The following is a 23805-nucleotide window of genomic DNA, read 5'->3' as shown; positions in this document are numbered from 1 at the left end:
TCCGGTACTAACACCCCTCCCCTAGACATCGGCTCCTCCCCCCACACAAGTTACTCTCCATCCGTGCCCTCACCAGCCGTCCTCTCTTCCACCCCCCATCTCCTATCCAAAGCCCGCCTCTTCCTCCGCCGAGAACTGCAGGTCTTCTTCCCCCCAACTGCGGCAGCTCCCTCAGCGGGGGACAGCATCCATCAAAACAGGGAGTTTCTTCTCGAGTACGTAATTGCCATGCTCAAAACCGTCGACCTCCAGTCTCCATCCGGAGCCGCCCACGCCGAGAATCTACTCAGAGATTATATAACCCTACCCGACACAGGTGATGACAGGACAGCACTCTTTTTACATGAACTCAAGAACTGGATGAGGTGGCGGGGCGAGCCACCAGGGAATGTTAGTCTTGAGGGGTGGGATAGGGGGGTGCAGTACCCTTCGCTTGATGAGGGGAGGAAGCGTAGGTATGATGGCGGGGAGGAGGATGACGAAGAAAGAGAGGGAAGGGGCTATAGCTGGCAGGATAAGGCGGGTGATCACTGGAGGCCTGATCCACCTCACTGCGGTCAGCACAGTGGAAGAAACGACAGCGGCAGGAGAAGAGGCGGTGTGGTGGGCAACGGAAGGGAAGATGAGCGGTCTCGTCGTAGGAGGCATGATGTGTGAACTGTATTTTGAACGGCACCAGGGCTGGAGTTTTGGGTGTTTACTCGGTGTAGAGATGATACCCCTTTTGTATGTGTTTATGTACAGCTTTGTGTACGACTTTGATAGAGCAGTTAAACCAAGCGCTTTCCACGTGAGACTTGAGTTGCGTATAATTTTCAACGTTGCACTGCCCAAACAAACATTTATGAAGTCAATCAAGCAAAGGACATCACATATTCCATTTCCAGCATCAAGCAACTAAAACAGTAAATCAATTCTTTGCCCAAGCCCATATCGACTCCTCTTTAACTCCTGTATAAACGCTACCTAGTATAAGTTTCCCACGACCAGCCATCGTCTCTCTCTCACAGAGACATAACTTTGCAATCATTGCACGCTTGCTTTACCCCCTAAACTCGCACGCTTGCTTCCCCGGCCCCAATACACAAAAAAACAGCAAGGTATAAAAAGCCGCCCATATCCAGTCCCATCCCAAGTAATCGTGATGATTGCTTTCTTTCCCTTTCGTATAAATACCCCTCCCTCCTCCCTTCCTTCTCCATATTCCATCCATCATTACATTCATGTTTATTGTTGTTGTTGTTGTTGTTGTTGTTGTTGTTGTTGGAGAGAGAGAGAGAGAGAGGAATATTGTGCTGCTGAGTTGCCAACCCCCACCCCCCCACCCATGCCGTAAAATGTGCAAGCTGAGAAAGACAGATAAATCATGATAGAAATAAAAGCCAGACAAAAGAGCTTCCAAACATGAACAAGTGAACAAATATCCCCACGACATTTTCCTTCCCTTCCCTTTCCCAAAATCCTCATCCCAAGATTCAGAAATCATAGTTAGGTATGTGGTAGTGGTGGTGGTGGTGGTGGTGGGTATCATTTGCCGTCGGAGGTTGTCGTCGTCGCCGTTTGTCGTAAAAATATGTACTTAATCCTCCTCCCCCTTATCCCCATCCCCTCCCAACATAAATTCATAACCCCCTTCCCCTCAAGCCATAATATCCGACAGAACCCGCCATGCTCAATATCATGACCAACAACCCAATCGTAACAATAATCAACAACGTAAAACTAAACCACCCCATCACCATGGCACTCGACCCAACCCCCGCCAGCACCGACCCGTTCCCGAAATCCTGCGCGATAATACTCGCCGCCACAGACGCGGTGTGCTGCCACAGCACACTAACCAGCACAAAAATCGACGCAATGAAGATAATCGCCAGCGCGACTTGGCTGACCGGTCTCGAGGGAAAAGGCTTGACTTCTCTTTCTGAACCCTCGGAATCTTCCTCCTCGTGCCAGCCGGGAAAGGTAGCCAGCAAGAGGAGGCAGATGAAGGCGAAGATGATGGCGATGATCCTACCCCCAATCCGTCAGCACACACAAACAAAACAGGGAAAGAAAGAGAGAGAGAAAGAGAAGAAACTTACAAGAGATAGGGAAAAACAATCATATCCTTAAACTGCGCCGACAGCCAAATCAGGTTCAGCGGGTCCTGCTCCACCGAGATCTCGTTCGCCAGCGAGGTCGCATTGTTGGAGCACAGCCAGCTCCCGCCGTCGGTCGAGATGCAGATGCCAAAGTAGCCGACCCTGGCCTGGAGGCTGGCGTCGCCGACAATGTTGGAGATCGCCTCCGAGACGCGGTAGTCGACCTGGGCCGTGTCGGGGACGGCCGTGTATTTTTCGTAGTAGATGGAGAGGAGGAAGATGTCGGGGATGAGGGGGGAGGAGGAGGAGCAGCCTGCTAGGAGGAGGGAGAGCAGGATTATCGTCACGGCGATGAGGATCATCAGCACGTGATGGTAGCCGAGGAATGGTACCCATCCTGGTGGTTTGAGGGAGAGAAGTCAGCGAGGCATTCCTCTCCGTGAGAGCGCAAAAGGTAGGTCATGCGCCCAGTTGGTTGAGGTTAAAAGACTTACGGTACCATCCTAATTGTACTCTTGTCGCCATGTTTTTTTATACGTCCAACACACACTTCCCTTTCACTCACAAAGAATAAAACCCACACACACCCGCCCTCCGACGGTAGGAACACACGCCCGGAGTGACGGTTGGAGGAGGAGGTGGAGGAGGAGGAGGAGTGTAGTCTGGTTTTTGTCGGAGTTGGAATGTAAGTGGCGCCTATTGTTTTTTGGTAGGTCTCGGATAGATCGTCGTCGACGATGTAGTTCGCTAGGAATGCCACTCGTTCGTAGTGTGACCCGCAAGGTACTCTCTCTCTTCTCACACAACACACACAACAAACAAACAGGTAGACTACACCACCTGCAGTATAATTGAGTAATGAAGTGGGACGACGGGACTACTACTCCAGTAGTATGTACGGGGCAGACCCTTGAAAATCTGCACGACTTGCACTGGCGTGTATGTCTGTCTGTCTGTCTGTGATACTGTGGGAAGCAAAAAAAGAGATCGAGTTGTTAGAGCAACAGACTGAGAGAGGAGAATGCAAGGGCGGGAAAACCGTCAGGAATTCTGCAGGTCCCAAAGCTGTGGGTGTGGTGTGTGCTTTCACCAACAAGACAAGAATGGAGGCTGGAAAACGCAACTTACAAGGTGGGGATTGGGGGGGGGGGTGGGATGGGATGGGATGTTGCTTTGCGCAAAATCGCAGAAATGTCGGTGGCTGGTATGGGCAGCTAACTAGTGAGGGTATATTCTGAGACGGGACAAGTTTAAGAGCGGATGATATCCGGGGAAGAAAAAAAAAAGATGGAACAAGGCCAAAAATCAAGAGACGACGATGTTGTTGTTAGCCATCTGTATTTTCTCTCGCTCTCTCTTCTTTCTCGCTTTCTTGTCTGTCTGCTCCAACTGCTGCTCTCACCAGTCGCTGGTGTGTCTGGCCCCGTCCCCTGTTGCCCAACCACCGCACTTTATTTACATTGGATCCGTTGTCCGGGCAAAAAGCTAGACATGGGTGGTGTTGCGGTGCGGGCGCTGAGCTGGCTTTGCGGCTCTTGGCAAAGGCCTAGAGACAGGGGTTATGCGCCGCGTAAAGTGGGAAGATGTCCCACCTGGTGACGCATTGTTGGCTGCTTTTTCACAGTTGAGGGCTTGCTTCCCCAACCTCTCTGTTTTGACAGAACCCAGAAGAGAGCTGCGTCACCCCCTTCAAAAAGACCAACGCTTGCTTCCCTTCTTCCTTCCCCTTGAATCTTAACACTTTCTTGTTAAGGAATCGCGACGGGCAACGCGCTTACTATGGAGCCCGCTTCTTCTCCAGCCCCTCCAACTGGATTGGAACATGGAACGGGCTGAGCACCGAGACTCCGTCTCCGACGTCAACACTTGCTGTCGTCCGTCAACTTTGTTGTCGTTGCCTTGATTGAGGATATCGTGGTCATGGTCAGCTTCATTTTTGAGAAAGATATCCATTCAACTTAAAGAACAGCCAGTCGAGACTTCCTTCACTGAAATGCCGCCCGCATCCGGATTTGTCAGCCATTAGGTGAGGGGGTGATAACCTCCAAATTTAAGACAGCGATGGCATCATCACTTTTCCTCACATAAACCTCATTCCCAAATTTGATACCTTCATTTTTTACAAAACACCTGTGACTGTCCACTCACCTCCAACAAAATGACAGCCTTCGACATCAAAATCGTCTCCGACGCCATATGCCCATGGGTACGTCTTTCAGCCCTACACAAATGCCACGACCACCACCTCCACAATCACCAACATGGTCTCCATGCAAGCGCCTCTAACCCTTTCCCCCCCCCTCCTCAACCCAGTGTTATCTAGGCAAAAAGCGCCTCGAACGCGCCATCAACCTCTACAAAGCCTCCGTTCCCAACGCCAGCTCCGACACTTTCAAAATCCATTGGCACCCCTTCTACCTCGACCCTTCCCTCCCCAAAACCTCGGTTGACCGCGATGAGCACCTCCTCAAGAAATTCGGCGATCCCAACCGCCTGGCCATGTCCACCATGATGCTCAAGCGCTTCGGCGAAGCCGAGGGCATCAACTTCTCGTTCAAGGCCAGGATCGGAAACACCCGTGACGCCCACCGGCTGGTTCAGCTGGCAAAGACAAAGTCGAACGAGCTCGAAAACAGTGTTATCTCTGCGCTTTTCAAGCTGCATTTCGAGGAAGATGGAGACATCACTTCCCATGACGTTCTGATCGCCGCCGGCGAGAAGGGAGGGCTGGACAAGGCTGAGGTCGAATCCTGGCTCGATGAGGGCAGGGGCGGACCCGAAGTCGACAAGGAGGTTGAGGAGGCGTACCGGGATGGAGTGTCCGGAGTGCCGAATTTCACCATCAATGGAAAGTACAGAGTGGAAGGCGCCCAAGATCCCGAGAAGTTGGTGGAGGTTCTGAAGAGGATAAAGGCTTCTGCTCCTGCTGTCAGCGCTTCTTCCGAAGGAGTAAGCTGCTAGTTTGAACGTACCCCTGCCGATCATCCCGCATAGAACCTCTCTTGTCAACCTAAGAGTCCCTTGTTCGCATGAGAATAAAGCGCAATCATTGCTCAAATATCCATCAACCCCCCAATATCACCTTCCAAGCTCTTCAACTTGGCCTGCAGCTCCCGCCTCTTCCTCTCCAATTTCCTCAGCTCCTCCTCATCCCGCCGCAAATCCTCCTCTGTGATGTAATCCCCCTTTTCCTCCACATGCTCCATTTCCTCGTCCTCATCCCATTCGTTTCGTTGATTCATGGCCTGCAATTGCTCTTGTTGCTCGGCGACCTTTTGCTCGTAATATGCGAGCGTATGCCCTTGCATCTCCCACTTTCTTCTTAGTTGCGGTATCCTCTCCAGCGCGCCCGGTAAGGCATAGACACCACAAAGCTTCTCGGCACCTTGTAGTAGTAGTTCAATGTCGGCCTCGCCTTCCTTGTGTCTACGGGTCAGATGCGCGTGGAGATCACCGCCCAAAACGGCGGCGACGGCGGTGGATCGGCGGGTGGAGGAGTTGGGTGCTGGTCCGGTGGTGACTTCTCCGGCGGCGACGTTGAACACTGTTTGCCTGCGGTTGGAGGGTTTAGGTTGCTCGGGATGGGGAGTGGTGGTTGGTGGTGGTGGGGGTGCGGGGACGGAGAAGAGGGCGCGTTCGTGGGCTTCGGTGTCGCGGATGAGGGAGGTGATGTCTGGGTTGGAAAGGAGGGCGTTGGTGAAGATTTTCGGTGGGGGGAAACTGGAGGGCGGTTAGAGAAAGGGGGAAGGGGGGGGGGTTTTCCAGCTTTGTTTACTTTGGGAGAGGGGGGGGACGTACGGGAGGTTGTCTATGCTTTCGCAGGAGAGGGCGATTTGGGCGAGGTGGGTTGATATCAAGGACATTATGATTATGTTGTGGGCTTGTAGGACGAGAAGAAGATGTTGCGTCTGGGAGGCAAGATGTCGCGTCGGGTTTTGGTGTGAATGGGAGACAAAGATGCGATCTACAATTGAGAGCTTGGGCTGGGCTTGGTGGTTATCCGATCTCTTGGCAGATCGATAAACCCCGCGATAAATCACCCCGCTGTCACGTGACGGGAATGATTGACAGGCACAGGCACAGGCACCAATTCTTGAAGCGCCCCTCGTTATCATTTCTTACAAATTATTTAGTTATTTTCGAAGTCGACACGACCCTCACGTTGAGTAAATCCAAGGTGCCCGGCTTGAGAGTTACTAACCACAGCCTGTCGCAAATGACGCAGTTGTCTCGGCCTGTTCGGTAGCGGTTCCGTCACATGGATGGCAACTGAGCTACGATAACCCGGACCTGACGCTCAACAAGCAGCTTTGGACCTCTCGCGGCTCGTCGGTAAGAGCTCCTGCGAGATCATGTATTCGTGTATTCCTTACACACCGTTTTTTCAAACGGCCGAATGCCATACCTCTCACAGATGAGCACATTGTCAACACTCCACCGGCGATGTCTACGGCCCGCTCTCGTGAAGGGCTATGGAAGGATCCCCTGTTCACGACCTGCATGTGCCGGAACGGAGACGCCCAACCGGCACTGGGATATGCCACGCTCCACAGCCTTTTTGGAACCTCCACGGTGCTCTTGAAGAGCTCTGGATTCTCACAGCACAACACCTCAATATCTGGCTCAGCTGCGGAATGACAGAGCCCAAGTTCTCCCGGCGCCTGTGAGCATATGAATGCGCATCGGCGAAGATGGCAACGGGATCTGCTCATCCAAGCATTTTTTCCCTCTCCTGCCACCCACGTACACAGCAGCAGACACGCATCCTGCAGCCGGCAGAATAATTTTTCTGCCTTCTTTATTGGACAACAAGTCTATTTTTGATGTCCACCTTGGTGGGCCTCTACACCCTGATTCGTTGCCAGTCCCTGTGAAAGGTGCCTGCCCGGACATCAAGCCTTGTGGACGGACACAGCGGGAGAATGCTGCACGAGGGCTTCCATGCTCGTTTGCGCAGTGGTGATGACACGATGGGACAGTGACAACTCAACCATCAAGACACCGTCTTCGCCCCCTAACGGAGCCGAGGACTCAGACATCCGGCTCTCTGACCGACGGCCGGTTTGTTGTCATGTCGATTGCTTGCGTCCCGCCTGTAACATTTCGTCTGAGGGAAATGTTCAGGGATTAGACGGAGCATTGCTGCCCAAAGGCGCCGCCATCAAGACAAGAACCGGCTGTTGGCGGCTCTTCTTCGTTATTAGTAGTAGGGGGCTTGAAACCCCTGCTGCAACCCATGGCAGCCAGGCACAGGAGAAATATTTGCCAAATTGTATAGGATGGCTCTTCGGTCCGGAGCCCAACCCACCACTCCGAGTATATATGTAGTAGCCCTGTGATAAAAAGCCATCTCCGGATCCGATAAGAGTTGTCAGCTGCTTTGTTTTTGTCCTCTGTTGCTCGGACGGACAATTCATTTATTCTACGACACACACCGGACACACAACCTCGCCCCTCCGAGCTGCCGGCTTCCACACACTGGCTTACCCGTCAGACAAAGTCAGTCCCTCATCAGTCAGCTCCTTCGTCGGCACCACCAGCGTAGCGCAACGGCGCAAATCAACCAGTCCTTTTTTATCGAGCACCCCGCAATTCCCGATTGCTTGCTTTCGATCCTGCTCAGACACGTTCCCCAATATCGGGAATCAGCCTGGGCTGCACGGAACCGCACCTAGACTCTGGATCGATATTATCATGACAACCAACCGAAGTCCGATATCTTCTCCTCGTTGGAGATTCATTCTTTGGGTCTTGACACCTTGAAAACCCCCCGTTCCCGTACCGTACATCTACCTACTCACGCCACTCCGCCCGCCCGCCAGCATTACTTGCATCGCATCACAGCACAGCACAGCACAGCACAGCACAGCACAGTCCTGCGCGCGCGCCATTCCATCTTTTCCCCGCCATCTTTTTTTCTTTTGCTCGGTAACCCCCACACTCTCTCCCACGAGAGCGGGCAATCGATAAGACGTTTCCCCAGACGAGACTGGCACCACTCGACACACACCGCTGTGACAGTACCTACCCCAGCAGCAAGCATCTTTTGTTTTACCCATCCGAAACGGAGGGCATAGAAATTCCGTCACCGGTTTTTGCAGCAAGTCCAAAAAAAAAAACAAATCTTGCATCGCCATACTTATTAGACCTACCATGTGGCCCAACGGGAAAATCTCTCAAAACGTCGGGCCTACCTCTCCGCCAGAGACCCCGCGAACGGCTTCCCCGGTTTTTGGCCGCAAAAGCAGCCCCCCGCCCTCCGGGGTGTCTGCGCCCACGCCGCCGCCGCTTCCACACTCCCGTCACCACCACCACCACCACCATAATCACCTCCGGCCCATGGCGCCCCCCCCCTTGTCGACCGGAGGAGTTCCGATGGCGTTCAACGGCGGTCGGCCAGATCAATTATCACCACGAACCACCAGCTGTTCCTCTTCCTCGTCGTCGGAAGACGAATCCGACAACGATTCCCAACCCGCCGGGCCATCCCGGTCCGCGACCCCTGAACAACCACAACTAGAACCATCCCCACTTCTACCCCAGATTCCACACATATCGGCCAGGATAGGCCGGTCCACCTCCATCACAATCGGCCGTGTCATCGCCGAGACGGACTCCAATTTCGTCATTGAGGAGCTCTCCGACTTTGCCGACAGCGACGACGAGAGAGATGGGGTTCTCCGGCCGGATTACATTGAATACGCCGAGTCCAACCGCAGCCGCTCCCGCTCAAGGACGAGACGGCCGGCGGTAATAGACAGGACGTTTATTTTCAGCCTCCACAACCTCAATTGCGACGATGAGTCTGACGAGACGGACCTCGACGAGGCCGAGTATCGCGAGTTTTTGATCAAGAGGAGGGAGGAGAAGAAGAAGAGGAGGATGACGAGCGGGAGCATAGGGAAGAGGACCATCAGTGAGAGCATCGGGAGTGATACTGATTTGGAGGATTTGAAGCCTTGGCTGGGGCCAAATTCGTCGGAGGACCAGACGGGGGGGAGGAGGATGAGGAGACGGGTTAGCATGGTGGATCATCACATGAGAAGGAGGAGTTCGATTTTTCAGCATGAGGCGAGGACGTCGAGGATTGAGGAGTTGGATGAGCCCGAGTCGGATGATGGGGTCTTTTTGGAGGTGGGAGGGGTGGGGGAGAAGTTGGCGAGGGAGTTGCCTTATTATGAGTATGTTAGCATGGAGGTGGATTCGCCCTAGGGTGGGAAGTAATTTAATGAGGGCGGGGAGAGGGGGGAAGAGATTTAATGATGATGATGATGATGATGACGATGACGATGTTGATGATTATGATTATGAGTTGATGATTGGAATATGAATTGTGGAAGCATTGCCCGGGAAATTTACTTTTTGTTGGGGTAAGAGATTTGAACATTGTGATGATGACTGCTTTGCTTGATTTACGATGAATACCTGATGGAGTGTCTGGATCCCGCTGCTTGATCCTCTCTAACTTGATCATTGGAGTGTTTGAATATCGTGGATTTGCTGAAGGGAAATGACGCCTTCTCTATCAAGATATAGTTGTGTTGTGATAGATGTGCTGATGCAGGCCCTGAAGCTCGTAATTATTAGTTTCAGTAGGTGTGCAGCTGAGCACATTGTGGACAAGAATGGAGACTCCAACTCAGAGACTATGCCCAAGAGGCTTCAAAAGACTGTCACGGTCCCTGGATTGTCATCAGACAGCTTGAAGAATTGTTTCAGCGTCTAATGTGTAATGATCTGGTGCCCCTTTTTTTATTCACAATTCGGTGAGGCACTCGACAAGCCTGAGTGCTATATTCCCAAACAGACACTGGCAAAACAGCTACAGGCAAGAAGAATTGTTCGTGGACTTGAGAAAAAGATTTGACTGAGATTTTATGAAGAGCAATGCCTTTACTCGCTCAAAAGATTCCGCCACTTCTTTTCTGCTCAATGCTTTGTTCTGTTGTTTAGGACTTGTGAGCTCCCTGTTTCCCCTGATGTCTCAGAAGACAAGAGCGCCGGCGCCGGCGCGGGTCTCGAAAACTCCGCCTTTTCGTAGGGCTAGACTATCCAAAATCAATGCTAAGATATTTTTTTTTCTTTGCAAATTTGATCAAGCAGCAAGTTGGCAAAATATTTGCAAGAGTTCACGGCAAAGTGCTGGCAGTAGGCTCTGATATATGGCAAACCGCACGGACCAGTGTCCCCCTACCATATCACGGTAAGTTCCGACACGACCTCAACGACACGCCTCGCGTCACCCTTCCAGGTTGTTCGACTTCATCTTCCTCAACTCCATCTCCCCTCGTCATCAAATCGAGGGCTGTCAACAAGCCCGTCGAGAAATCTTCTGTCTTTGGAGACGCTTCGCTTTTTTTTTTCTCTATCACAGAGGCATACACTTCTGCTTCCATATCAGCAGCTAATTGACCCTACTTTAGACACTCGCTCGATACAAGGTCTCGAAGCCGCTGCGACCCGGTACAGGCTCCAGAGTAGCGACCTGAACAATCCCTCTGTCATTCCGAACAAAGCGGACAAGATGAACCAAGCGCCCGGCCAGGGGATGGCTGGTCAGACGAATGGTCAGGGAATTCAAGGTCCTGGTGGCGTCCCGAACCGGCCGACCGGTGTTCCTCCCCCGAACAATGTTCCACTATACCGGCCAGAACAGATGCAGCAAATCCACATCCTGACGGCCGAAGAGAAGTCTAAATATACCCAGGGTCTGGCTGCGCTCTGGAAAATGCACGACAACTCCCCCCCGGGTTCCCAGGAGCAGATGACTGCGAAAAACAAGATCGCCGACTTCGGTCGCATGCTAGCCTCCAAGGTCACTAGCCGTCGACAGCATGCTCAGCAGGCAGCACAAGCGAACCAAGTTAACCAGGCCACACAGGTTCAAGTTCAGCAGCAGCAAATGCAGCAACGCGCTGCTCAACAAGCCCAGGCCGCCCAACAGGCTCAACAGCAGCAGCTTCAGCTCCAACAGCAGCTTCAGCTCCAGCAGCAGGCGCAGCAACAGCTTCAGCAACACAACGGACAAGCCCAGGCCAACCAGGGCAATGCCGGACCGGGTGTTCAGGGCGCTGGCGGAATGCCAGGAGGGGTTCAGGCTCAGGGTCAAGCGCAGACAGGAGGCCAGGCTGGACAGGTGGCTGGGGGCGCAAATCGAGCTCTTCAGGGGCAACCTCGCCCGATGCCGCCTTATATCGCTTCACACATAGCTGAACTCATCTTCACCCCGCCGGCCAACACGACTGACAAAGCAAAGTGGCTGGAGACGGTCAAGAACCAGTACGCCCGGGCTCTCATCCAGTCGGAAACCAGCAGGAACAGCATGAGGCAACTTGATGCACTGATGAAACCTGGGCTGTCACCGAACGATGCAGAGCAGATCAAGAAGAAGAGGGAGATCTTTGAGAAGATGCACAACGAGGGGCTCAATCTGGCGAATAGTATCAGGAAACAGTTCGTTACCAACAAACCAGGCAGCACTCCCAACGGCACTCCGGGAGCTGGCGGTGGTAGTGGTGGTGATGCAGCAGCGGCAGCAGGCCAGGCTGGAGCAGGTGTTGGTGGAGCGGGGGTGACTGGTGTGCCGGGAGGAGCAATGCAGCCAGCCACGGCAGCCGTCAGTGCAGCGTTTGAAGCTGCCAAAAAGCAGCAGCTGGCTGCGGGTCGCATGGCGGGACCTGGAGCAGTGAACAACAGCCAGCCCCCACAGCAACAGCAGCAGCAGCAGCAGCAGGCACCGTCGCAACCACAGCAGCACCCGCATCAGACTCCATCCCAGACCCCGGCCACTCCGGTGCAGTCGCAAACCACTCCCATCTCACAAGCGCCGTCCAACCAAGTGCCTCTCCCACAGTCGCAGTCACAGTCGCATTCACAGCCTCCGACCCAGGCCATTAAGGTTGAGCCTGGCACCCAACCCACTCCGGTGCCTGCGCCTCTCAACACTGCACTCGCTGCTGCGCGCGGCGGCATACCTTCGGCCGGAGCTCCTACCCAAAACTCGGTCCGCATCCAGACTCCCCAGTCAGCGACTCCCACCATCAGCAATATCCAACCACTTACTCACGCCGCGGCTGTCAACGCTGCCGCTGTCAACTCGGCCTCGCAGTCCCGCCCCGGATCCATTGCTGGACCCCCGCCCAACACGACACCGGGCAGCGCTCCACTTCCGTCGGCTTCCATCGCAACAGGCCCGCAAGGTCATTCTCACGCGCACCCATCGCAACAACAGATTCAGACCCAAGCCTCCGCCATGAACACCAAGTTCGCCATCCCCAAGACTTTGGATGAGAAGGCCATCAAGGCTCCTCAACCGGTACCGCACATTGGCGGCATTGGCAGCGGTCGTCCCACGCTCAGCGGTGGCGGCGGCACTGCCGGCGGTGTTTTGAACCAGCCCGTCCTCCCCAAGACGCCAGCCTACCAGATCGAAGGCGAGGGCGAGCGCATCCTTAACAAGAAGAAGCTCGACGAGTTGGTTCGCCAGGTTTGCGGTGGGACTGCCGAGGGTCAAGATGGCAACATGTTGACTCCGGATGTTGAAGAGGTCAGCGATTCATTCATTTTATCTCTTTTCTTTCACAGTTGCTAACTTTTTACCATAGTCGGTACTGAACCTCGCCGATGCCTTCATCGACAATGTCCTCCATCAGGCTTGCCGCAACGCCAAGGAGCGCGGGTCTAAGGTGCTCGAGATCCGCGACTTGCAGCTTGTCCTGGAACGAACGTACAATATCCGCATCCCAGGCTATTCTTCCGAGGAGCTTAGGACCGTCAGGAAGATGCAGCCCAACAGCTCCTGGATCAAGAAGATGAGTGCTGTTCAGGCGGCCAAAGTTGTGCCTGGCAAGGGGGATCTTTAGATTCTCTCTTTTTTTCGTTCTTTCTTTTTACAGAGGGGTTTTCATGCTTGGCTTGAGCAAAAGTAATTAGACGGCGCACAGTCGCTTTTTTTATGTGTTGGTATGGGTTTTGTAAGGCGGGATTTTTTATTTTTATTCTTTCTTTCGTCTCGGGCGTCATGGCAAGGCATGGAATGGGATGGGGGGAATTACTGATACCTTGGGATTTTGGAGGGAATAAGGGGGGGGGGGGGGGGGGGGGGTTACATGAAAAGGAAACCAGTCATCATGCTTAGTCATGTAGGTTAGCAGCGTAGCCTTGTCTGAGGTCGGGCTGTTAATCAATCGCTTTTGCTGTCATCTCTGAGGGGGTGTTTCTACATATGTGATATCCAATGTCTCATCATCTCGAGACAAAACAGGAGAAGACGACGTCAAGTTGCTGTAAGACCCAATTAGGGAAAAGGTGGGGCAGCAGGCAGCAAATCGACAACGTCACAAGAGCTGATCCCAGTGGTTCAGCCTCTGCCCGAAAGTGGGTCGGGGAGCTTCCAGCTGCAATGGCAAGTACCGGGCGCCCAATGAGATACCTCCGCACGCCTGCCAGTTGCGGGCAAAACCTCAGGTACCGATGGCCAGGGCTGCGTACTTGGAACCGCTGCCTTGCCTGCCTGTTGGTCCGTGCTGCCGCGCTGTTCGTTCGGCTACTGCTTGCTTTGTGTGGACTGTTCGCTCATCACAATCAATCAATCCATCTTTGGGGGGCAAGGCAAGGCAAAGCTTTCTTGCATCGACGTTTGACGACTTTTTCTTTTTTCTTTCTTTCTTCTTCAAGAAATTATTGACCTTGAAGTTTTCTCCACGAGTTATTTATTTTCGACGAAGAGCAGTCGACCGAGTACGTGTGCGTGCGTGCCACTTTCCTCCCAACACGAGCTACCTATCTATCTACTGCCCAGGTTCGATTTGGCTGACATCAACAACGACACTACAGACAAGCGTGACGATCAAAACCGAACTCAACCGGCGGGCGGGTGTTTCAGTTAACAAACGACGAACGACAAAATATGCCTGGAAAGACACCCGACAGGGAACCTGCCAGAGGAGGGAACAACAACAACAACAACAAAATGAAGGGCAAGGGAAAGAAGGGAGAGGATGAGAAGATGACGGTTGTTGTGCCGCCGAGCAAGAAGAAGGAGGATGTGGAGGGGGATGTGGTGGTTATGGAGGGGGTTGAGAATGAGGGGGAGGGGGAGGATCCGGTTGAGAAGACTGTTGCTGGTAGGTTTCATCCCGTGTGGTGATGTGGTGGTGGTGATTAACGAGGAAAACAGACATCAAGAGCAACTTTGCCCTCTTGGACCGTGCCGTCGCGCTTTTTGATGCTCGATTCACCCTTCGTGCGCTGCGGTCGGTGTCGTCGATTCGGAAACGGCTGACGGGGGATGTTTTGGCGAGGGTTGTTGCTGAGACGTACATGGCGAGTTCGTCTGGGGCCGAGATTGCGGTTGGTTTGTTGAAGGCGATTGGACGGGAGGAGGTGCAGCTGGGTGGGAAGGTGGGAGGAGGGGGGGGGGAGATGGAGATTGACAGTGAGCCGACGACCAAGGCTGGTTCTGGGAAGAATGGGGTGAAGAAGGAGCAGAAGGAGGTTATTCCCGAGATTGGTGTCTTTTTGGGCATTCTCACGCAGGTGTTGCTGCATGACGGCAAGCAGTGGCAGCAGGGGCTGGAGTTTTCGAGGTACCTGATTGAGAAGATCCAGGAGCTCAACCGTCGTACGCTCGATGGGCTTTCGGCCAAGGTGTACTTTTACTTTGAGCTGTTTGCCGAGCAGCTTGCGCCCTTGCCGCCGTCGTCGCAGTCGACGATTGTGGCGATTCGGCCGACGCTGCTTGCTGCGCTGAGGACGGCGGTTCTGCGCAAGGATACGGACACGCAGGCTTCGGTTATTGTGCTGCTGCTCCGGAGCTACCTGTTGACGTCGCACATTTCCCAGGCGGATTTGTTGGTTTCGCACACGCAGTTTCCCGAGAATGCGGCGAATAACCAGGTTGCGAGGTACTTGTACTATCTCGGCAAGGTGCGGGCCATTCAGCTGCTTTATACTGAGGCTCACAACCACTTGACCGCCGCCACACGCAAGGCGCCTTCTAGCGCGTGTGCTCTTGGGTTCGGCCAGACTGCCACCAAGCTGTTGCTTGTGGTTGAGCTGTTGATGGGCGACATCCCGGACCGCGCGACCTTTCGACAGCCTGCCATGGAGGCTTCGCTCCACCCTTACTTTTTGCTCGTCCGGGCTGTCCGGGTGGGTGATTTGGAGGACTTTGAGAGCGTTGTTGCTCAGCACGGGGACACCTTCCGCCGGGATGGGACGTATACTCTTATCTTGCGCCTGCGCCAGAACGTCATCAAGACGGGGATCCGGATGATGAGCTTGAGCTACAGCCGGATTTCGCTTCGGGATATCTGCATCCGGCTGCATCTTGGCAGCGAGGAGAGCGCCGAGTATATCGTGGCCAAGGCGATCCGGGATGGGGTTATCGAGGCGACGCTGGATAGGGAGAAGGGGTACATGAAAAGCAAGGAGGTGGGGGATGTTTACGCCACGAGCGAGCCGGGGGAGACGTTTCACGATCGGATCAGGGCTTGTTTGAGTTTGCATGATGAGAGTGTCAAGGTACGTCTGCGCCGACTGATTGTGAGATGGGTGGGATGAGGTTGCTGACATGATGATGATGATGATGATGATAGGCTATGAGGTTCCCTATGAACCAGCACCGTCTTGAACTCAAGAACGCTCAGGAGGCGAGGGAGAGGGAGAGGGAGATGGCGAAGGAGATTCAGGAGGGGGATCTGGACGAGGATGATTTGGGGGGGGAGTTTGAGGGGATGTAATTTGGGGGGTGGGTGCGTGTGTCGGGGACGTTTACTGTAGTTTTTTTTAACCTCGTTTTCTCGCTCCAGTCTCTGGTCTCTCTTTTTGATGTTTCTTGTACCTTTACAACTTACACTACCATATTGGGGAAGGGTGGGAGGGGAGGCAGCGAGAGATTGGAAGGGGGCAGGGGGGATGGGGAGAATTAGACGAAGACGCGGTGAGAAATATGAGCAGCGTTGTTTTGATACTGTTCCTCCGGTGATCTGACATGGAAATCCTCCATGGAGGATTTTTGATATAGTGGTTTGAGAGTTGTGGTTGCTGATGTATCTCGACGGTCAGTGCAGTGGCATGGAAAATGCCTCTGTGATGACATGGTATTGGATGGCAAAAGGTTTGTATTATGTCAAGTTGTCTTTCGCAACATATGAGCTGAGTCTTGCCCCGCCTTTTGCTCATGGCAAAATGTAAACACACAACCTCTTTGCCATTGCTCAAAATGTAAATCATTACTCCCATAACCCTTCCCCTACCCTTGACCAACCCAGCCAGTGTCCGAAAGCAAACGCATTACAAAATCTTATGATGTCCGCACTGAAACCCTTCCCTCGAACCCATCATCCCCCTACAAAGCCTTCACACTCTGAAAAAACGGATTCCCCTCCAACCTCTCATCATTCCTGACAAGCTCCCTCAACCTCTCCACCATTTCTTGCTTCGTCATCCCCCCCCCCTTGACCTGATCCTTCCACTTCACCAGCACATCCTTCAACAACGCGCTCCCCTCCTCCACATCCCCCTTCCCATACTTGACACTCCCCGCCTCGTGCTTACTCGTAAAATCCTCCAGCTCGTCCGCCTTCCGCTTCGCCATCCTGACAACCTTGTCCGGAAACCTCACCAGCTCGGCGACATGAATCCCAAAGCTCTGGTCGCAGATCCCCGGAGCGAGTTTATACAGCAGCGTCACCTCCCTCTTCACGTCCCTGTCGCTCGTAATATGCGCCGTAACATGCAGGTTCTGAACCTGCGGGTACTTTTCCGCGAGGGCGGTCAGCTCATGAAAATGAGTCGCAAACAGGGCAAAACACCCGATCTGTTGGATTATGTGCTCCGAAATCGCCCACGCGAGACCGAACCCGTCGTAGGTCGACGTTCCGCGGCCTAGCTCGTCGATGATAATCAGGGATTCGGAGGTGGCTGACTTGAGAATGTTGGCTGTTTCGAGCATTTCGGCCATAAAGGTTGATACCCCCTTTAGTTGCGAGTCGCTTGCCCCCACGCGGGCGAGGATCGAGTCAAAGATGGTCAGCTCGGCCGACTCGCAGGGGACGAAGGAGCCGATTTGTGCCATGAGGGCTATGACGCCTATCTGGCGGATGTAGGTTGACTTGCCGCCCATGTTTGGGCCTGTGATGATCAGGAAGGAAGAACTGTCGCGGGTGAGGGAGACGTCGTTGGTGATGAAGGTGACGTCGTCTTGCATTTCCATGCAGGGGTGGCGGGCTCCGGTGAGGATTGTTTGTCCTTGACCTCGTGGGTGGATTTTGGGACGGGCGTAGGAGACGGGGGCGTTCTCTGCGCAGTGGGCGAGGGAGACGATCACGTCTAGATGGGCGAGGACGCCGCCTAGCTTTTCGAGAACGGGGCAGTACGAGGCTGCTACGCCGACAACTTCGTTGACGAGGCCGGATTGGGTTCTGTTGTAGTTTTGGGAGAGCTGGTCGAATTCCCGGCGGTAGGCTTGGAGGGTTTTGGTGGTGAAGTAGACTCCATTCTTCTGGGTTGAGCATTCTTGATAGCGGGACTTGTTGCGGATGCAGCTTGCTTCTGTCCGGGTTAGGCGCATGCACCAGCCGTGGACTTTGTGGTTCTCGAGAAAGATCTTCTTGTCACGCTCTTGGTCGAGGTCGTTGGCTGCTTCGGAGAATTCCTTGTCCATGTCTGAGCGGAGCTTGTCGAGGCGCTTGCGGATGATGCGGAGGCCGTCGTCGAAGTCGGGTTTGATGATGAACTCGTGGTTTTCGAGGGCGTCGAGGTCGACGGTGGTTTCGACCATTTCTTGGAGTTTGACTAGACTGTTGGAGAGCTCGCGGAGTTTGTTGGTGTAAGCCTCATCGAGGGGGTCACGGGCAGCTTCGTCCATCACTCCCTCGAGTGTGCATAGGAAGCCGGGCAGGAGGATGACGACCTGGTAAGCTCTGACGACATCTTCGAGGGTTGCCTTCTTCCGCTGAAAGCGCTTGGATAGCCTGTACAAGTCAGGAATAGACCTGAGGTGCTCCTCCTGCATAGTCTGTCGAAGCTCAGTGTCGTTGACAAACACCTCGACAAGCTGCTGACGCTTCTCAATCTCGGCCTTGTCCATCAGGGGCTGCTTCAACCATTGAGACAACAGCCTGCTACCAACAGGAGTCTTGCAGTGGTTCAAGAGACCATACAGACTCATGGTCTTGGCACCATCCCGGGCACCGGGCATGAGGTTGAGGGCTTTGAGCGCGGCGGCATCAAGCTTCATGAACTGGGCAAGGTCGTGCTGGTAGAGCTGATAATGTCCAAAGTTGGAAGGGTCGTGTAAAACACCAAGATACTTGATCAGAGCAGCTGCTGAGCCCATAGCAAGTTTCAAGTCGGTCTGTGGGAGTAACGTCGCAGACCGCTCGTCCTTCAGCAGCCTTGCCAGATCCTGTTCAATGTCCTTGGTGCCAAACTCGCCTGCTGGTCTCTCCGAAACGGCAATGCCACAGCTGTCGAGGATTTGTCTCAGCTTTGCCAGCTCTGGATCCTTGTTTTTCTCTGCCTTGTCAATCTGCATGAGGCACTCCTTGACGCCGAGTTGAATGACCAGAGACTCAAAGTTGGAGTACAGATCGTTGTCGAGAAACTCGCTGACACCGAGCTCTCTTACGCTGGCATCGGCAAAGCACACGCCAACCGTCCTGCCTTCTGATGCCTTGACTGTGATTTTGACGGCCAAGATCACTGGCGCTCCCTCGAACTGCCCTCCAAGTTCGTCCTCGACATCTTGCAGGTTGCCTGGCGAGGCTTGCTTCACAATCTTCCAGTTCATGCGGCCGTTGGGGCTGGCATAAATCTCGATTCTCTTTCCCAGCTTGTATAACGCTTCCCGAAGGAACTGCCTGAAGACGGTGACAGTCATGGTGACTGATGGCAGGCCGGTGTGGTCATTTTTGCCCAGTTGTCTGACAACCGAGGTGGTCTTGTAGACAGTGCGCGCGATGAAATTGGCATCTTCTCCGTGTGCAGTGTACCAGTCACCTCGATCGAATATGCGAATCACGTCCTCGTCGACCTTGGGAAGGGACTTGTAGTATCGGATGAAGCCGTGCTCATCATCGACCTGTTGGTGTCTTTGTTAGATATGTTCAGCAGTTGAGGAAGACAAGGTCAGTATTACCTTGAGCTCTGGTCTGGAAGACATGTTGGCTGTGGCTGTGATTTGGTTCTGTACACTCTCAAAGTTGTACAGGCTTTGGTGACATCCCGAAGTTGAGATGGATGGGGAACCAAAATGTCGGGAGTGTCAATTTAGGTGACTTGCCCACCCCTGGTCATGGGAGACGCGACTCAATTAAAGAAGACGCGCCTCAGCGCGCTGTCCAACCAACCAACTAAGCCTTCACCGCCCGGTAACCCCAGCTTGTGGTGGGGTAATTCTGCCACTGTCCTGCGCTAAAAAATTAAAGCTCCGGTCACCACCCCACCTCCGGGAGCAGCTCAAGTGAATTGACAATTGCAGACCAAGTGAATATTACTTGCCATTGTTCACTTCTCTTGTAATTTACCCTTCCACCACTATATAAGCACCGTCTTTTCCAGTTCTCACATCCTATTTTCTCGGAATTCCACCTGCCATCTTTACGTTTCCCTTTGCTACAAAACCTCCCGTCAAGCTACTACCCGTAGCAAGCGACATGGCTACCGTAACCAATCCGCAAACCGTCGCACCGGACGTCGAGATGACCGACTCTCTGGCCACCACCAGCGACTCCAATAACCTCTCGACTGCCAATGGCAAGCGCAAGGCCGACACCGATGTCAGCGAGCTCGATAACAGAACCATCAAGAAGAACACCCCCTCTGTCAACAACGACGAGCAGCCAGCCAACCCCTCCGAGGCTGCCATCGATACCAACATGATCCCGGCCGAGCAAGCTGAGCAGACTCCGGCTTCGACCGAAACCCCTTCCACCGAAGAGGTCAAGCCTGGTCCCTCCAAGCGCGAGCTCAAGAAGTTGCGCAAACAAGCCGCCTATGAAGCCTACGCCGAGCAGCGCAAGCAGAAGCGCAAAGATAAGCGCCACGAGAAGCAAGCCCAGCGTCGAGAAGAGAAGGAGGAGTTGATGGCTAAAGCTGTCGAGAAAGGACTCGACCCAATGGCCCTCATTCCCACCAAGAAGCCTCTCGAACCCAACTTCCTCCCCATCTCCATTGTCATCGACTGCGACTTCGAGCAATACATGCGCGAAGGAGAACTGATTTCCCTGTCGAGCCAGCTCACCAGATCGTACGCAATGAACCGCAAGGAGAAAAACCAAGCCCATCTGTCACTCAGCGGTTTTGGGGGCAAGCTCAAGGAAAGATTTGAGACAAAGCTCAAGAACACCCACCTCAACTGGAAGAATGTGATCATTACCGAAAACAACTTTGTCGACTGCGCCCAGCAAGCTATCGACGAGTTTATTCAGCCTTATACCGCGTACAACCTTCCCGATCATGTCGCTTCGAAGGAGACGGGCAACGTCCCTCACATGAGTCTCGATGAGAAGTTTGATAACAAGTCGACCGAGGATGTCGAGGAGGACAGTGTCCACAAGAACATTGTCTACCTCACTTCCGACTCGCCGTATACCCTCGACAGACTCGAACCAGGGACCGCGTACATCATTGGAGGGTTGGTCGATCGCAACAGGGAGAAGGGTCTTTGCTACAAGAGAGCGCAAGAACACAAGGTTCGCCATGCGAAGTTGCCGATCGGGGATTTCATGGCCATGCAGAGCCGGTTTGTCTTGACGACGAACCAGGTGGTGGAGATTATGGGGAAGTGGCTGCAGTGTGGTGACTGGGGCCAGGCCTTTTTGGAGGTGATCCCGAAGCGGAAGGGTGGTGTGCTGAAGGAGGGTGGTGGGAGTCAAGCTGGGGGTGATGACGAGGGGAATGTCAAGGAGGAGGATATCAAGGAGGATCAGAAGGAGGGTGAGCCGGACAAGTCGACCGACACTGAGATCAAGCCGGAGATGGATTAGAACCCCTCTCCCAATCAGACAATGGCCGCCACTCCTCCCACTCAGACAGCCACCGCTGGACTCGTCACCAGAGAAGGGAGACGCGTGGAAAGCGACACCGAGAGTGACTCGGACGATGACATGGAGGATATCCCTAAGCAAGAGAGGCCCCAGGTGCAAAGTCCTCATACCTATACTCCTGGGGTTTGGGAACCCCCCGAGGTCAGAGTTGCCAAGCGTGGCAATCCGATCGAGGATTGGCGCAAGCGAATGTGGATCTCGACCGAGGAAAAGAGACGTTTCCGGCTCTTGAAGCGTGAGATGGAGATCGAGAAAGGGGAGTTTTTTGTTTGGTGGAATGAGGGTCTTGGTGGATGCGTTTGCTGGAGGAAGACGAGGAGGATGAAGAGCCGGAGGCGGAATGCACGGATGGACTAGGTAGGCGCCAGGTTGGATTGGAGGATGGGACTGGAAGTCTCGGACAACATGGGCAGATGTTCATAGGCGAATTTGGGGACATGGTAGATTCCGGGCATCGCTACGAGGGATCCATGGTTTTTTTAAGGGAAAGGTTTCTGAACGAGGTTTCTTTTGAGTGTTAGATACCCCCCAACTTGATGCAGTGCTTTTGGAGCCCTGATTTGATATTTAATTCTCTGGTTGTTTGTGATGGCATATTTTTGCGGGTGATGTTGAGAACGGCCCGGTTGTGTCGGCACAAGCTTTCCTTGGTTGTTCTTGAGTTTGGTTGTGGAGGTGGGCGGACGATCAGTTCCGTTTCTAGATGCAGGAGCTGGACCCTGATCATCGTCTTGAACAACTGAGGGTTTACGGCAGTTCTCGAATGATCCAGTGAGTTGATTCGTTGTGCAATCTATTGTCATCAGATATCTCTGTTGCCTTGAGTGAGGTTTCTATCGGTGTTCAAGGTCTGATATCTGAGCGCCGTATGATTCGTTCCTGTGCCTCGGATTCGGCTTGCACAAAGAGCTCGCCCCTTGAGCCACATGGTATTAATCTAGGTGAGAGCCTTTACAATATGATTGTCTTGTCAGCCGGCTCATAATCAAAACAAAGCGTCCATCTCTCAAGCAGAAACGCTGCATGTCAGCATCGTGAGTTCAGGACGCTAACTTGATGGCGGGGAACTACCCCGCAATATCAGATCAGTGGGACGAGGTGACTTGGCAACTCCCGGCCTTGCATTGCCGAAGCTGACGAACCTGGACGTGTTGAGGAGGGTGAATTGATTTGTTTATTCTCCGGGTTAATATCGATTCCCGCTATCGTCAAAGCCACCGGTTGAATGACATACTGCATCTACGCCAGGCCAGCTTGAATCAGCCGAGTCAAGCAAGTTATGTAGAGACGGGAATGTCAAAGCTTCATCCCAACCTCGAGGTAGCCTAACTGGCCGCTAAAGATCTGTTATGTTAAAACGGCAGAGGATTTGCGCGGCTGTAGTGTTGTATCCCCCCCCCCCCATCTTCATCCTTCACAACAGAAAGACGCAAGGAAGTCAACAGGTGTCCGATTGCCGTTTGGAGCAAGACATATCCAATGCCAAGAAATATCCAACCACCAAGCAGACGGCCCCCTCCCCTCAAGACGACAGGGGGGCAGCTTTGCCATCGGCTTGGCACGCATGCGCTTTCCCACCCACCAGGCCAGACAACCCTTGAATGATTGATGAACCGCCTTCCTCTTTCTGACCATTGCTCTCTTTTCCATGATTTTTCCGGGACATCTTGGCTTGGGTTAAGTGAGTTCTGGCCTTCCCTCTTGCTCTTTCCTATTCACTTGTCACCTGAGAAGCTGGCATTTACTGACCTTTCCCATGGGGCAGCGATAGCTCTCCTGAATATTGAATAGGGTCGGTCATCCGCCATGCCATCCACTCGGAGATATTGGCTTTTTGAATAACCCCCCGCCCCCCCCTTGGCTGGCTGGCTCTTTTTTGGATACTTTTATTCCACCCATACATACATCCCGACTTCGAGATATATCCTGGCATCGAGTTAAACGGAACGCTTGTGCGCGCGCGCCTGTCCGCAAATACCCATACCTTCTGCGGTTATCCGTCGCTAAACCGCCGCCGCTACAATGTTCCGACTCCGTCGATATCGCGTATTCCTGATATGCGCCTTCGTCATCACCGTCCTGCTGTACCATGTCTCCAAGAATTCACAATGGGATAGGACGCAAGAGATATGGCATACCAGCACAAGACATCGGGAGACAAAGGTCGAGACGAAACCGGCCGAGAAACCCCAGGCGCCCGTTGTTGCCAAACCGCCCGTTGTCAAGGAAGATCCAGCAGTAGTGGAGGTCAAGCCGCCGGCGCCCAAGGTCCAAGTTGAGGAGAAACCAACGCCCGAAGTGGTAGACGACCACGACCACGACCACGGACACGGCGACACACCAGTCAAGATCCCAAGCCTAAAGGAGGAAAGCAAGGGGAAGGGATCCTACGATTTGCCTACCAAACCGCCCCCCCTCAAGGGCACCCACGAGAAAGAACAGCCTCCGAAGGATAAATCAACAACCCCAGCCACGATCCCCGACCGCCTCCTCGGCTCAGGAATCGGCTCCCACAACTACGACAACACCCCCTCCGAACCTGATCTAGAAACCACCTCCACCACAGCAGTCCACTGGACCAAACCCTCGGAATGGTTCCCCATCCCCCCCGAATCCATCATCCCCCTCCTCACCGGCAAACCAAAGCCCATCCCCACCATCCAGGCCAA

The 23805-nt window shown here is 53.6% G+C and overlaps 10 protein-coding genes across 10 annotated transcripts, besides 1 other annotated feature; 7 read left to right on the top strand and 3 right to left on the bottom strand.

The window, feature by feature from the left end:
• Positions 1-48: 48 nt before the first annotated feature.
• PODANS_5_9520 (uncharacterized protein) lies at positions 49-657 on the top strand (the record flags this gene model as incomplete). Its single annotated transcript, XM_001904733.1, has 1 exon — positions 49-657. A coding segment is annotated over one exon (609 nt), but the record flags the coding sequence as incomplete, so codon positions are not given.
• A 965-nt stretch (positions 658-1622) lies between these two features.
• Positions 1623-2609, bottom strand: PODANS_5_9510 (uncharacterized protein; the record flags this gene model as incomplete). Its single annotated transcript, XM_001904732.1, has 3 exons — positions 1623-2013; positions 2085-2481; positions 2579-2609. The coding sequence occupies 3 exons, from the start codon at positions 2607-2609 to the stop codon at positions 1623-1625; spliced, it is 819 nt and encodes a 272-aa protein (XP_001904767.1).
• A 1633-nt stretch (positions 2610-4242) lies between these two features.
• Positions 4243-5045, top strand: PODANS_5_9460 (uncharacterized protein; the record flags this gene model as incomplete). Its single annotated transcript, XM_001904731.1, has 2 exons — positions 4243-4290; positions 4398-5045. The coding sequence occupies 2 exons, from the start codon at positions 4243-4245 to the stop codon at positions 5043-5045; spliced, it is 696 nt and encodes a 231-aa protein (XP_001904766.1).
• Positions 5046-5137: 92 nt separating this feature from the next.
• PODANS_5_9450 (uncharacterized protein) lies at positions 5138-5815 on the bottom strand (the record flags this gene model as incomplete). The annotated part of the gene is made up of 1 exon (XM_001904730.1): positions 5138-5815. A coding segment is annotated over one exon (678 nt), but the record flags the coding sequence as incomplete, so codon positions are not given.
• A 1963-nt stretch (positions 5816-7778) lies between these two features.
• Positions 7779-7847: a sequence feature (Short protein (PODANS_5_9440, CAP64671.1) was converted to a misc_feature.).
• Positions 7848-8237: 390 nt separating this feature from the next.
• PODANS_5_9430 (uncharacterized protein) lies at positions 8238-9296 on the top strand (the record flags this gene model as incomplete). The annotated part of the gene is made up of 1 exon (XM_001904728.1): positions 8238-9296. One exon carries the CDS (start codon positions 8238-8240, stop codon positions 9294-9296), a length of 1059 nt encoding a protein of 352 aa, XP_001904763.1.
• Positions 9297-10236: 940 nt separating this feature from the next.
• PODANS_5_9420 (uncharacterized protein) lies at positions 10237-12946 on the top strand (the record flags this gene model as incomplete). The annotated part of the gene is made up of 2 exons (XM_001904727.1): positions 10237-12630; positions 12689-12946. Coding segments are annotated over 2 exons (2652 nt in total), but the record flags the coding sequence as incomplete, so codon positions are not given.
• Positions 12947-13992: 1046 nt separating this feature from the next.
• On the top strand, positions 13993-15826 carry PODANS_5_9500 (uncharacterized protein; the record flags this gene model as incomplete). The annotated part of the gene is made up of 3 exons (XM_001904726.1): positions 13993-14209; positions 14263-15608; positions 15683-15826. 3 exons carry the CDS (start codon positions 13993-13995, stop codon positions 15824-15826), a joined length of 1707 nt encoding a protein of 568 aa, XP_001904761.1.
• A 608-nt stretch (positions 15827-16434) lies between these two features.
• Positions 16435-19259, bottom strand: PODANS_5_9410 (uncharacterized protein; the record flags this gene model as incomplete). Its single annotated transcript, XM_001904725.1, has 2 exons — positions 16435-19180; positions 19228-19259. Coding segments are annotated over 2 exons (2778 nt in total), but the record flags the coding sequence as incomplete, so codon positions are not given.
• Positions 19260-19744: 485 nt separating this feature from the next.
• Positions 19745-21076, top strand: PODANS_5_9400 (uncharacterized protein; the record flags this gene model as incomplete). The annotated part of the gene is made up of 1 exon (XM_001904724.1): positions 19745-21076. The coding sequence occupies one exon, from the start codon at positions 19745-19747 to the stop codon at positions 21074-21076; it is 1332 nt and encodes a 443-aa protein (XP_001904759.1).
• Positions 21077-23158: 2082 nt separating this feature from the next.
• On the top strand, positions 23159-23800 carry PODANS_5_9390 (uncharacterized protein; the record flags this gene model as incomplete). Its single annotated transcript, XM_001904723.1, has 1 exon — positions 23159-23800. A coding segment is annotated over one exon (642 nt), but the record flags the coding sequence as incomplete, so codon positions are not given.
• Positions 23801-23805: the final 5 nt, after the last annotated feature.

This window comes from Podospora anserina, chromosome 5 (genome assembly GCF_000226545.1).
Source record: "Podospora anserina S mat+ genomic DNA chromosome 5, supercontig 9".
In the NCBI taxonomy this organism is placed as follows: domain Eukaryota; kingdom Fungi; phylum Ascomycota; class Sordariomycetes; order Sordariales; family Podosporaceae; genus Podospora; species Podospora anserina.
Note: the sequence above shows the minus strand (reverse complement) of the source record. Positions and strands in the feature narration are given on the sequence as shown.